The 14,679-nt window shown below is 41.0% G+C and overlaps 1 protein-coding gene across 1 annotated transcript; it reads right to left on the reverse strand.

Annotated features, from left to right (window-relative positions):
* Window positions 1-1,948: 1,948 nt before the first annotated feature.
* kcnk4b (potassium channel, subfamily K, member 4b) lies at window positions 1,949-9,449 on the reverse strand. Its single transcript, XM_089016900.1, has 9 exons — window positions 9,351-9,449; window positions 9,072-9,221; window positions 7,451-7,571; window positions 6,573-6,849; window positions 5,402-5,516; window positions 5,161-5,321; window positions 4,892-5,078; window positions 3,411-3,553; window positions 1,949-3,335 (listed from the first exon to the last, which is right to left on the reverse strand). Exons 4-9 carry the CDS (start codon window positions 6,759-6,761, stop codon window positions 2,766-2,768), a joined length of 1,365 nt encoding a protein of 454 aa, XP_088873026.1. The 5' UTR covers window positions 6,762-6,849; window positions 7,451-7,571; window positions 9,072-9,221; window positions 9,351-9,449; the 3' UTR covers window positions 1,949-2,765.
* Between the last annotated feature and the right edge of the window lie 5,230 nt (window positions 9,450-14,679).

The following is a 14,679-nucleotide window of genomic DNA, read 5'->3' on the forward strand; positions in this document are numbered from 1 at the left end:
TCCTGGTAAAAGAACAGAGTCTAAGGTTTCTAACACTTTATGGAATGTTTTTGTCGTTCTAAAACTCAATATTCTGTGGGTCCTGGAATTTGAGTGAAAATGCCAAAAACCCTGGCACAGGAGTGAACACATTTTTGCACGTCTGGCAGTGAACGAGTTAAAGTGATTTAAAAAATGTTTGTGACTTTTTTCATAGCACATAAGATTTTTGAGACATTTTCTTTTTTTTGTTTTTAACTTTGACCTTTAAAACATCCACTGAAACAGATTTTACCATGCGTCCTAATTTAAAGCTATATCCATATGTTGCTGAACCTAATCTTTAATTCAAAAATAATACTAATGTATGACTGTTCAGCAAATTACATTTGTTTCAGATTTATTGATTTAATGTAAAGCCCTGGTGTATTAGGATAAAAAACTAGGTCAGGTTTAGAATCAGTACAAAAAAAAACCTTTAAAAGTTTTCTTGCATCTCTAATAAAAAAGGCAAAAATGTTGGCAAGTTTGATCAGTCAGACTTAACGTGAAATACCATTGAGACACAACAATTACATTCTATCGAGATAAAAATCCCATAGTGAGGTACTTCAAAATGCCCACCCATGCAATTTAGTGTCAATTTCATCCCGCTGCTTATGTTCATTTCCTGTTTTATTGTATTTATATTCCCTTTACTTCTCTTAATGTATCTCCAGGCATAGTGATTTTATTCTCTTCCAGGCTATAAGTGTTTCACCTGTCTACAATCATCATCACATGCACTGCTTGTGTATATTTAGTCCGTGGGTGCGCTCCCTCTTCCATTTGCCACTGGTACTCGCCACGTATGAGTTTTAGCAATTTATTCTTGGCTCTTAGCATTCAGTCTGTGTGCCAAGCTCCTCTGGAATTGTCTGTTCATTTCGGAGTGCCTAACTGTCATGACCTTTTTTTTTAAATATGAATATGAAAGGGCATTGTGATTGATATTGCATTGTTTTAAAGGACAACCGACACTATTTTTTGGTTTCCTAACTGACATCACAAAAACGTTTTATAGCATCTAAAATACCCAAAACACGCAGGCTGATATTTTTAGTCAAATGCAAAACACCAATAAAAATGACTTAAAGTGTCTAAAAAATACTTCAATTTGAAACCGGAAGTGGCCAGTTTCAGAAGGTCCCGCCCCCTTGTTTGTGACATCACACCAGGACGTCTTGCCTTGCTCTAGAATCAAAACAATGGCTTCAGATTCGGAGAAGATGCTATCTTGTTACTCATCCAGTTATGAATATGATTCAAATAGTTCTGAAGAGGAAAGCATACATGTTTGCAATCGATTAAAGAAGTCCTTCCGGATCATTTTGAGCCGTCTGGACTCCAATGTAGCATCCCGGAAAATGCACAAGATGGCGCCCAAGCTCCATTGGAAATGGGCTGATTTGTCTGCTTGGAATTTGTGTCAACTAGTATCATATAGTAGTCTTGGTGCAACACACAATGATTCACCATCGGGTTATTTATGTGTTTTCCTTCTAATTTCGCCGTCAACACGGATCAACACAAAGTTTTCAGACCAAACAAAGTACCCAAAATGCATTGTGTGTCGCTTTCTCGGTCAGGGGCGTTCCAGACGTGACGTAACGTCAGGCATCGTCATCAACTCGAAAACAAGACTTCGTGAATATTCAGCGCGAGTCTTAAAACGTAAAATATAGCTATGTGCCGTGGAATCTTTGTAAAATACGCTCAGTAGAAGTCATTTTACAAATTATGGACACAACTTGTCCACAGGCGTTGGTTGTCCTTTAAGTCTTTTGAGTCCACCAATGCTTGAGTGGTTATTGTCAGCATGTGTGCTATTCCAGTCTTGCAGCTTGGGCTTAATTTGTCCTCGCCAGCGAACACAATATGGACAAAAGCATTGGAACATTTAGGTGTTAAAAAGGCGGATCACATGACTATCCATTCAGTCTTACATCTATTTCAATAATATATGCCATGCCTCGTGATCATATGATGTGTTAACTGTCTACAATTTAAAAAGAAAATCTGCTCTGGAATCGGGAATATATGAGAAACAGTCACAGTCCACTTGTACACATGACATTAGTCAGCAATGTCATCATGGACTTTGTTTTCACAGTCGACAATGGAAAACACTGTGGGTTGTATTTTATTGAAAAAAGGACAAACATTATTTTAGTGCATTAACAGTGGCGCATAAGGCCGTGAAAATACAAATATTGTCTTTTATAGTCATTTTAAAAGTTGGGTGAATCACCTCAAAAATCTCCAACTCAAAGTCAGTTGGCAGGCAAGTGTCGGTGGTCAGTGCCACCAAAATGGTAGTATGAGATTTTTGGTTTGTCCCTCCTGATTCTTTAGTTTTTTTTTTGCATTGTTTTGAATGATTACATTCAAAATAAATAATGTCAAACATATCTATCTATAGAAACTGCCAATTCTCTCTCAGCCCAGTAGAGAGCAGCAATTCCACAGACGGTAACAAAAAAAAGGCAAAGGCATTGAGACGTTTCATCATATTCACATTAAGGCAAACGAGCTAAAGTAAACCAGCATCATCTGCAAACCGCATGCGGCTAAAGCCTTTTCAACACTTGAGTTACATTTCCCTGCATTATGCACTACAAACAAACAAATTGTTGTTCTGGTCCCACTTTTTGCCTTAATATATCTCACCATGAGCACCGCAGTGGGGATATACAGTACTGTTATGGCCTCTCTTGTTCTAGCAACATATTTTCCTATGCTTTGTGTTATTCTTGAGACGTCTGAGGTATATTTGGAACTGGGTGTAAGGTTCCATTGTGCTCCTTCATGTAAAAACGGGGTCGCTTGCTATGATCATTTTTTAAACCTCGTGGGAGAGGCCTCCTGTGGCGTCTTCTTTTGTGTGGTTTGACGTGTTTCAGATGTGGTGCTTTTGAATCCAATTGAGTATCGAATTGTAAATGATTACTTTGAGCATCGGATGACTCATCAATGAATGCTAAATTCTCCCCAAAATAGTCAAGAGGCTGAGAAAAGAGAGGGTCCTTCTTTTCTTCGGGCACCTGGTCGGATTGATTGGTTTCAGATTCCGATCCAGATTCGGACTCGTAAGAGGATGTAAAAGAGGAGTACGATTCTGAATACGTTTCACCGTCATTCCGATCTTCTCCCTCGGGAGCCCCGGGAGCTGAAGTACCATGACCGTGACTGCGAGCGCGATGGCGCTGCCTGCGCCGGCGCCGTCTAAAGGGATCGTCAATTTTTCCAGAGATGCGAAAATCCATATTCTGTATATTTTGGGTCCAGTCAGTGGCATGGGCTCGCAGTTCCTCCATCTAAGACAGAAGCATAAAATCAACAATGATGGAACCAGAGAGAATGCTAAAAATACAACAGGGAGGATTTCAAACCTCAGCTCTGGTCTTCTTTGAAAGAACTCGAAGCCAGTTTCCTATCATTGACAGAATGGATGCAAAGTAGGCAAGACCCAGTATGATCCACAACCACACCAAAGGCTTGTACCAGTGGTCGCTGCCTTCGAGGCCTGAATCTCCTTCAAGAAGAGTGTCAGTGGGTTATAGCAATATTCCATGAAGAGTGACTGCAAATTTGAGTCAACATACCAATAAAAAACCGTACTTTATCTCAGACTCAGAAAAAAACACTCACAAATAATTTAATGGCCGAATAAAAATTCTCAATGCAAAGTCAAATAAACGCATACACATTTAGTTGACTTGTAAAGATTTTAACCAGCCCATGTGCATCAGCTCAAAAATGTATTTAGAAGTATGCTAAGTTAACCTCGGCTTACAAACTTAATTGGTTCCCAGAAAGTGTCTGTAAGGCGAAAAGTTTGTCTGCCGAACCCTTATTTCCCAAAAGAAACCCAGGCCCCCATAAAACATAATTTTCTACTAAATAAGCCTTAAAACAACACAAACTCTACCTTATTTTGTGTATAATAAATGTGATATTGTATTGTAATTAAAGAAATAAACTGTACTATATAATAAAGTCGTTTTATTTACCTTTGCGATGGTCATTGATGTAGTTGCCTCTTGATGATATCCAAGTGAAGTTGGCGTGCTTTCTCGGCGATAATACCCTCACTCACTGCCCCCTGCTAGCTGCTTTTCGTTAATCCAAATCAACAGAAGTTTTTCAAACTTTTCTATTGCCTGAGACCGTTGCTTAGACAACACAGAAACACCCTTAGCCTCACGTAGCAATGGTCGACTTAGCATACTGGTACTGTGACACGAAGTCACACAAACGCACACCTCGATCGTGTTTTTCGATGATCTCCTTCTTCTGTTCGACTGTAATTTTCTTTTGTGTCCTCTTCGGCTTAACACTAGCCTGTGGTGGGGTCTTTTTGCGGTCCCATAATGGCAAAAGTACTCCACTCGATAGCAAACCACGTCTGTACTCAAACAGAGGGGGGGGGGGGGGGGGGGGTGGTGGAAAACTTGTCCGCCAGCCACTGTGGCGCTGTTCGACCGTTTGGTTTGGTGTTCATCCGCCGAAAACTAGTCCGCCAGCCACCGCGGCGCTGTGTGGTTTGGTTCGTCCGCCGCTGAAAACTAGTTTGTATGCCAAGATTATATTCAAGCGGATTTAATGTTCGTAAGGCGAAAAGTTTGTGAGCTAAAGTGTTTGTAAGCCGAGGTATGTTCTTGCTAAAACTTATCCTGTGACTCTTGAGAGTTTTGAAAGGCGTTTAGAAATGATATTGATTATTATTATTATTAAATCAACATTTTTTTTAAGATTCATAGTTAATTAGTTGGCATGGTTGTTTTACTCAGGTTCTATCACTTAAAATATGCAAGATTGGTCTCTCAAAACAGAAGTGTTCGAAAAATAGAAACGTCCAAGTGTAGTTTACCTGCCACATAGTCCCCAAACCCCACCGTCGTCAAGGTGATGACGACAAAGTATGCAGACTCCAACAGTGTCCAACCTTCTACCTTTTGGAAAACCAGGATTGGCACTGCGACAAACAGCAGGCAGCCGAGCAGGATGGACAGGATGGCAGATATCACTCGCACAATGGTTTGACTGATGCGCCATTTCTGTGCGTGAATAGAAACCACAGTTCAGTCAATCAAACAAAACATACACGCAGTCTAAGTGAAGTTACATGTGGGCTCTGACCAGAAAGAGTTTCTCTATTTTGGCAACCGTTTTCCTCAACCCGGTACCCAGATGATCTCCCACTCCAGCAAGAAGAATACCAAAGAACGGAATTCCCACCAAGGCATAGAAAATACAAAAGAGTTGACCGCCTTCAGTCTTGGGTGAGATGTTTCCAAAACCTGCATATGTACAATCAAAGTAAACAAGTATCGCATCGCCATGCAGGATGTGTCAAGCGGCCGTGCAGCCGTCTACCCACCAATTGTTGTGATGACCGTCCCAGAGAAAAAAAAGGCACTAGCCAGATTCCACTGGCTGACAAAGGAGGTGTTGTTGCTTGGATCTACACCCGCACCAATGGCTTCTGCTACCTCCTACGGTGGAATTGTGAGGGGGGGGGAGACATATTCCCGCAATTAACTCATTCACTGCCAGACGTGCAAAAAAGTGTCCACTCAAGTACCAGGGTTTTTGTCATTTTCATTCAAATTCCAAGACTCACAGAATATTGAGTTTGAGGACTGCTTAAACATTCAATGCAGCAATATGTCTGTTCAGGCTCTCAGTCGTACAGGAGTGGTCCATCGATGAAAAGGTTTCTTCAGCCGTCATCTGTACTTCTTTGAAGGTGTCGTACGTTTCGCTCCTCATTCGAAGAGTTTCGTCAGCAAACTGAAGTTGTGCTGTTAACTCTGGCCCTATATATATCTCTGATAACCACCTCTGTCCATTAGGAAGAAACCTTTTCGTCGATTCAATGCAGCGTAATGAACCTTAGACTCTATTCTTTCATATGAAAAAAAGAGTTAATTCCTAATTTATATGGTTCTGGAGTAATGTGAGGTGCAAGTGGGGGCAGTTGTACAAAAGGCAAATGCTGCCCACTCGTTGAAGGGAAAAAACATTGCAAGAGGTCTGACTAGTTCTTTATCGGCACCCCCCCAAGAAAAAACAAAACCCAAACACATTCAGGAATGCCGCTCCACATCATATTTTCAACAGCCATTCCCAAATAAATTCGGGAATGGCAGTGAATGAGTCAATTATTGTTTTTACCCAGATATTGATGACTGAGCAAATCTAATTACCGGCACTTCTTATTACAATGGCGTTGATGGGGGTGCAGAATTCCAACAGAAATGTGAGTAAATTTTGGATTTGATTTGTTTTTTTTTAACTACAAACTTAGCTTAGCTTTCTTCTACTCAATATTTTCCTTGTAGGAAAGTTGCTTGCATTATGTGTGTATGTAAAGTGACGGGCAGTGTAATGTATGATACCACAAACGATTGTGGTGTGGCCACAGTAACTCGGACTTCACTTTTGCATTGCTGAACACAATTGTTGTTGTTCTGAATGATAGATTCATATTTTGTCATTAGTTTATATTTGGCTGATTGGAGCTAGTCTAAAAATGATCTTCACTATACCTCTATGAGAGCTTGCAGGTTGTCAGGACCAACACAGGTGAAGTTGATCAGGAATTCCTGACATGTCCCTTGCAGCTGCTTGTGCTTGCCCTCTTCTCGCGGCGCCTCCAAAGCGCGGAACACCACGGCACCGAGCACCAAGTAGAGTAACACCCCTGTGAGGATGGCAAGCAGGGTGGAGCAGCGCATAGCTGCACTTGCAGTCACTTCAAACGCGGGGACTGATTTTCCTCTGATGGGTTCTGTGTTGGGGTGGCCTCGATCCCAGCCGTTGAAACTGTAACACCCCCAAAAAGCAATGATTTGAGCCCGACGGCCTTTCTGAGAAGCAACATCATCTGTTAACTCATTCACTGCCATTTCTGAATTTATTCGGGAATTGAAAATATGACATACAGCGCCATTCCCGACTTTGTTCGGGTTTTGTTTTTGCATGCTTGGGTGCTGATAAACTGCTGGCCATGGCCTCTGGTCATGTGTTTTTTTATTCTCCACTAGGGGGCAGCATTGCCCCTTTGTCCATGTTAGCACTTTGTTCCAGCTTCAGCTGTTGTTAAAGCTCTACATAAACCAATATGTATGTTTTGCATTGTATTACATTTTAGAATCATATAACTCCAAACCCGTATAATTTAGGAATGAACTCTTTTTCTGATGACAGAAGAGAGTCTAATGTTTCTTACGTTGCATTGAAAGTTTATGTAGTCCTAAAACTCAATATTCAGTGGGTCCTGGAATTCGAGTGACAATGACAAAAACCCTGGCACTGGAGTGGTCACATTTTTGCACATCTGGCAGTGAATGAGTTAAATGTCTGACGCACCGCTCAAATTAAAAAACGGACGTGGTCACGAACAGGCAAAACAAAGACAGCTTACCTGTTATTACGACCACGCCTTCTTCTTTTCCAGTCTTTCTTTTCACGGGGCCAAAGGATGGACTCCCTAGATCCGTAACCACTAGGCAGCCCATCCACATCACACTCTGTTGGAGGGGACACTACAGATGGCGATAAAGGAGACTTTTAATCAGAGATTCCTTGGACACGGTTTTGAATACATGATTGCAATGCAGTGAGATCGGATTTTAAAATTCTGTCCAGTGAGAGAAATTAACTTTTAATTTGCATAGTCATAAATGCAATCATTTAGAGCACAGGTGTCAAAGTCAAGGCCCGCGGGCCAAATCCGGCCCGCCACATCATTTTTTTCGGCCCGCGAAAGCAAATCAAACTTGTTAAATTCCATGATGATTGCTAAAATCTGAGCCAAAATGACATATTTTTGGATGTCAACCACAATAAAAGTCATTATTCTTGACTTCAGATTTGAAAACGAGTTATTCATTAATTTGCTGTGTGCTCTATATGTAATATTTGAAGGGATTTAAACATTCTAATTGGTTCCCCAAATTCATAACGGCCCTCGAGAGGAAACCATAACTACAATGTGGTCCGCGGCAAAAAATGACTTTGACACCCCTGATTTAGAGGCATGTTAGTCATTGTGCTTTTCAGCACAATGACACTGCATTTATTGTTAAATAAATGCAGTGAATAAAAGCACCTTCTACATTGTTGTTATTCTATTGTCGCCTATTCTTGACCAAAAGGTGAGAGGCGGAATTGATTCTGTCCCGCTCATCAGTCAATCACGGGGTTTACGCAAATGGGCAACCATTCAAATGACATACGGAAGATGGACAATTCTCTGGCTTTGGGCGTAGTCACACTCGGCCATTTCAAATGTTGGAATGAAGGAGGAATATCAGAGCTAATGGCACTGCACTTAAAGTGACATATGGGCTCAAACAAATCCCTGGTCGACGTTTTGGACTGCTGGGGGGAAGAAACATTCCAATGCCACACATAATATGGATTTTTAATTCACACACCTTTTGGTTGGAATGCAACATTGCAAGGCACTCTACTGAAAAAAACGGAAAGGTATTTCACCATTACACCAGTTGAATTCCGCGCCACTGCAAATGATAATAAAAAAATGCCTATATTTTTACAATTCAAAGTCAATATTAACTTTTAAGCATCTTTGGTCATTGCCAAATATCTTGTATAGTAATGACATCAACAGATATGAATTGCAGTACAGGAAATTGTGTAAAATTAAGCCTGTGCAATGTCTTGACTGATAGCGCTGCTTAGAAGTACGACAATAATTTCAGCCAGCAGTTCTCTCAACTTGCATGAATCAAGACATATCAATTTGAACGGATTACAGCAAAAAATGTTCACGTCACACTATTCACACAGCTTCATGACATGAATTTGATTGCTACATGTACTGTAACATTCTTGCCAAAAGCAATTACATACAGCAAGCCTGTGAAACAGTGCGATTAAACACCACCCGTCAACACAAATTACAACAGCACTGCAGATGTTGCAGATGCAGCTGTATGCGAGCCATGGCTGTAATAGTCCTCTTTTAACACCTGATGGGCTCGGTTACGTACTCCGTACACTGTTACAAGTGCACCTACCTTAAAAATGAAGAATAATAAGGAGCCAGAGTTGCAGTCGCCTTATGCAGCAAAGAACTGATGAGCTGAGGCGGTCACATATCGACTGGGTGCCTCCGCAGATAGTGAAAGTGTGTGTGCGTGAATGTGGGGTAAGGAGGGAGGCTGTTGCTGAACCCACAAGGGAGGAGAAAATACTCAATCAAGCTGACATTACAAATGAGAGAGCAAAAACAAAGAGAGAAAAAGCACCACACAATGAAATGTAATGACAAAATGGACATCGTATCATGTGGTCACCTCTTTGCCTGGTTGTCAAATCAGTTTGGGCAGGATCAATGATGGGATTTCTCTGATCGGTGTCGACTGCAGGAATCAGTTCAGCCTCCCTGTCTCAATAACCTCACAGTGCTTGACTGAATGGCTGGGGTGGTGTCTGTGTGTGTGTTTTGAGACAGGCGAGATTACAAAAGGCTTCCCCCACCACGCCTGATAAGTTGTAATGTTGTAATATCACCATTCACCACTAGATGACAGACATTACTTACTAGGTCTTCCACATGTTTATCTCCATAGAAAGGAGAGAGAGGAGTTAGAGATGACACGTGTGGCATTTTGCAGTCCCGAAATTAACGGATGTGTTTCAATATGGAGAAGATTCAATCAAAGTAACCGGGAGGCTACTCTTTCACACACAAGTGATAGTCAGATTCACGTAAACAATGCACTGTTTAAATTGAAAACAAAAGAGCGGCTGAAAAATTACACAAACAATATTAGGGTTATCTTCCCCCTCACACAAACCATGGAAAGTTCAATTTAAAGGCATTTAGTGCCATGGTTCGTAACGTTTTTAGAAGTATCGAAGCCAAGTACAGTGAGACCTCAACTTACGAACTTAATTGGTTCCCAGACAGAGTGTGTAAGGCAAAAAGTGTGTATCTCAAAAAAAAAAAATCCCATAGGAAACCATTAAAATGGGAATAATCTGTTCCCGGGTTTCCATAAAATATACTTTTCAACTAAATAAGCCTTAAAACTACACACAATATACCTTATTCTATGTATAATAAATGTGCTATTGTATTGTAATGAAATAAATACACTGCATTGTATCATAAAGTCACTTTATTTACATTTGTATGGTCATTTATGGCTTGATGGAATGGCGTTAGAGGTCGAAGGTCAAAGGGAATTGCTGTTTGGAAAGAGAGACGCATTACATGAGGACTGTAATTAAAGAAATAAACTGTGCTGTAAAATAAAGTTGTATTTACATTTTTGATGACCGTTGATGGCTGATGGGAGGAGAGTCACCTTCCATAAGGACTGTTGGTAACTTAACCTCTGATGCTGTTCGGTCGAGTGCTTCCGCCGAAGATCACTCCGCCAGCCGTGGTGGGTGTGTATTATGAAAATAGTGCTTATTATAAGGTTTAATTTTCATAAATTTGACGTTTGTAAGACAAAAAGTTTGTAAGTTGAGGTGTTCGTAAGTTGAGGTCTCACTGTAATTAATTCAGGCACATTCAGCCAACCCTTCATGAGGGAAAAATAAATATATATTTTACAAATTCAATATATTAATAAAGTATTAAAAACAGACTACCATATTTTCTGGTGTATAAGGTGCACTCAAAAGCCTTGATTTTCTTCAAAAGATGACCCTGCGCCTTATTCGCAGGTGCGACTTATATGTGAATATTGAACCAACAGGTCTCGCAACCACTGTCAGCAGTCACAGACTCCATTTCCCCCTGTAGAGGAAGTGCATAACCCAAGCCTCTTGTGTAGTGCTTTATAATGTGGTGTGCTTTTTATTTGGAAAACGTTTGTATATTCATCTATTATATTTCATATATTATATTTGGAACAGGTGCGCTTTATAGTTCGGTGCGTCTTATAAATGGAAAAAGTTTCAAAATAGACCATACATTGGAGTTGCACCTTATACACCGGAAAATATGGTAAATAACATTTCAAGTTATAAATATACTTTTTTTTGGACAGTATGATGTTGACTATCATCTGCAACCGTTGATGGCCAAGCAGGCCTGTCATAAGAACAACAAAAATTACAATAATTAGTTATGACATGTTGCAAATTTCCCCATTATGGGACGATTAAAGGTTTTCTGCTTCTGATTGAGTCTTGTGTCTTACCACCCATTGGCAGAATCCGTTGAACCCCTGACACCATCTCACCGAACCCCTAGGGTTCGATCAAACCGAGGTTAGGAACCACTGATTTAGTGCATTTAGTTGTTCATTTACGGTCTGGAGAACTACAGAGGGACCTCGGTTTACGAACACCTTGCCTTACGAACTTTTCGGTTTACGAACGTTAAATTTATGAAAATTAAACCTTGGCATACGCACTACTTTTCGGGATACACATGGACCGGCGCCCCACTGTGGCTGGTGAAGTAATTTTCGGCGGAAGAACACCAAACCACACGACAGAACAGCGCCTCAGCCGGCCTACCTTTCCACACCCCCTTTCTCTGAGTGCACATGTCGTTCGTCTTCAAGGATTTATCACGGATACTTTTGCTGTTATGGGACCGAAAAAGACCCCATCATAGGCTCATGTTCAGCCGAAGAAGACACAAAACAAAATTACAGTCGAGGAGAAACAGGAGATCATTGAGAAACACGAACGAGGTGTGCGTTTGTCTGACTTAACCACCCAGTACAAATATGCTAAGTCCACCATGCCCTCATCCTTTGCAACAAAGAAGCTATCAAAGCTGCGCGTGTTGCTAAAGATGTTTCCGTGCTGTCAAAGCAACGGTCTCGGGCAGCTAGCTCACCTCATTCCATCAAGCCATCAGACCATCACAAATGTAAAGAAAATGACTTTATTATACAATGAAGTGTATTTCTTTCATTACAATACAATAGCACATTTATTATACATAGAATAAGGTATACTGTGTCTAGTTTTAATGCTTATTTAGTTGAGAATTATATTTTATGGAGACCTGGGAACGGATTATTCTCATTTTTAATGGTTTCCTATGGGAAATTAAGTTTTGGGATACACACTTTTTGCCTGACACACTCTGTCTGGGAACCAATTAAGTGTAAGCCAAGGTTATCCTCAGTCTCGTCAACTCCCGTATCGATTATTGTAACTCACTTCTTTTCGGGGTTAATCAAAAATTTCTCCATAAACTCCAACTAGTCCAAAATTCCTCAGCCCGGATCATCACTAAAACCCCCTCCTTTCACCACATCACTCCTGTCCTCCAGCAGCTCTACTGGCTTCCTGTTGAACTTCGTATTGATTTCAAGATAGTTCTGTTTACATTTAAAGCCATCCATAACCTTGCCCCCCCCCTGCCTGTATGACCTACTTCAAATCTCCGTTCCCTCTCGGGCCCTCAGATCCTCTTCCTCCCTCCATCTCTGTATGCCCTCTGCCCGTCTCACCACGATGGGGTGCAGAGCTTTCAGCCGCTCCGCTCCCAAACTCTGGAACTCACTTCCACCCAACATCCGTAACATTGACTCCCGTCATACTTTCAAATCTCACCTCAAAACCCACCTGTTTAAACTTGCTTTCATGGTATAGTTTAATCTGCTGTTTTATTATTTATTGTTTTATCCACAATTTTATTGTTTTATCTATTATTTTTTATTGTAAAGTGTCCTTGGGTGTTCAGAAAGGTGCTTGTAAATTAAATGTATTATTATTATTAAGGTCCCACTGTGCTACTGTACTTCTGTTTATTTCTGTTAACTGCATTCCGTACAATTATGAGAAATTAAATGTCAATGTCAATCAAATTGTGCTTCAATACAAATTAAATGAGCTGTATGGTTATTTTAGTAGCTGTATGTGTGTTTCATGAATATATATTTTTTCATGTTTGAAGGAGGGTTCCCACGGGGAAAATCCTTGGCACATAGTCCTTACCATGGAGAAAAAAACGTGTGTGTGTGTGTGTGTGTGTGTGTGTGTGTGTGTGTGTGTGTGTGTGTGTGTGTGTGTGTGTGTGTGTGTGTGTGTGTGTGTGTGTGTGTGTGCGCGCGCGCGCATGCGTGTCTAGGATACAGAGTCTGTGTGTGGTGAGCTTCAAGGCAACAGGTAGAAAGGCCGGAACGTTGCGATGGCCACAGCCCGCCCGCCATTGTCAGCTGTAGTCATCACAAAGTCGCGCCCATTTTTCAAGCCAGCGTTGTAACCTCAAAAAACCATGGGGGGAAGAGGGGGTATGCAGCATTATGACCATTGTCCACAAAAGTGTGCCGATGTGCCCCTATAGTCTCCACAACATATAGAAACCAGAAGTGTCATATTTCTAAGGCTTGGCTGAACTGGACAGAAGACAAACAAGACAATAAAAGGACAACCGACGCCTCCGGGCAAGTTGTGTCCATAATTTGTAAAATCGCTTCAAATGACTTCTACTGACCGTATTCCACAAAGATTCCACCGCATATAGCTATATTTGACGTTTTTAAGGCTCGCGCTGAATTTTCAGGAAGTCTTGTTTTTGAGTTGGTGACGATTCCTGACGTCACGTCACGGAAGGAACGCCCCTGACCAAGAAAGGACACACAAGCTTTTTGCTATCCGTTGTTTGGTCTGAAAACTTCGTGTTGATGGCAAAATTAGAAGGAAAACACATAAGTAACGCGATGGTGAATCCTTGTGTGTTGCACCAAGACAACTATTTGATATTCACTGACACAAATTACCAGCAGACAAACCAGCCCATTTCCAACGCAGCTTGGGCGCCATCTTCTGCATGTTCTGGGTGCTACATATCAGCACTGAAGCCTCAAAATGACCCGGAAAGACTTCTTTAATCAATTGCAAACATTTATGCTTTCTTCATCAGAACTATTTGAATCATATTCATAACTGGATGAGTAACAAGAAAGCATATTCTCCGAATCTGAAGCCATTGCTTTGATTCTCGAGCAAGGCAAGACATCTTGGCGTGACATCACGAACAAGGGAGCGGTACCTTCTGAAACTGGCCACTTCCGGTTTCAAGTTGAAGTACTTTTTAGACACTTTAAGTCATTTTTATTGGTGTTTTGCATTTGACTAAAAATATCACCCTGCGTGTTTTGGGTATTTTAGATGCTATAAAACGTTTTTCTGAGGTCAGTCAGGAAACAAAAAAAGTGGTGTCGGTTGTCCTTTAAGTCCCTTTCTCCATATAACAGGACTGGCCCTCGCGCTGCCAAAGAACAATTACGACCTCTGTGTTTATCAGAAACAATATTTGAGGTGCCACATACAAAAAGATTTGTTTTGTGTCCGCCCTAAAATAGAAACTGAGCAGTACTTTTCTCAAAATGAAACTCAGAAAATGACTTCAGTGTAGTTCTTTAGTTGTGAGATGTTGTGCATTTTTTTGTGTTTGCAAATGGGGCACACCTAACACACACACACACACACACACACACACACACACACACACACACACACACACACACACACACACACACACACACACACACACACACGAGGTCACAACATCCGTCATGTAAATTTCTTTCATTATTCTCTGCTCATCAATGACTTGCAATTCCAGATCATTGAAATGCATCTGCTGCTTATTCCCAGCCCAAAAAAAATGTGATCATATCTATTTCTGCCCATCGTTTT

The sequence above is a fragment of the Hippocampus bargibanti genome, linkage group LG16 (assembly GCF_051943395.1).
Source record: "Hippocampus bargibanti isolate YZ-2025 linkage group LG16, ASM5194339v1, whole genome shotgun sequence".
Taxonomy (NCBI): Eukaryota; Metazoa; Chordata; class Actinopteri; order Syngnathiformes; family Syngnathidae; genus Hippocampus; species Hippocampus bargibanti.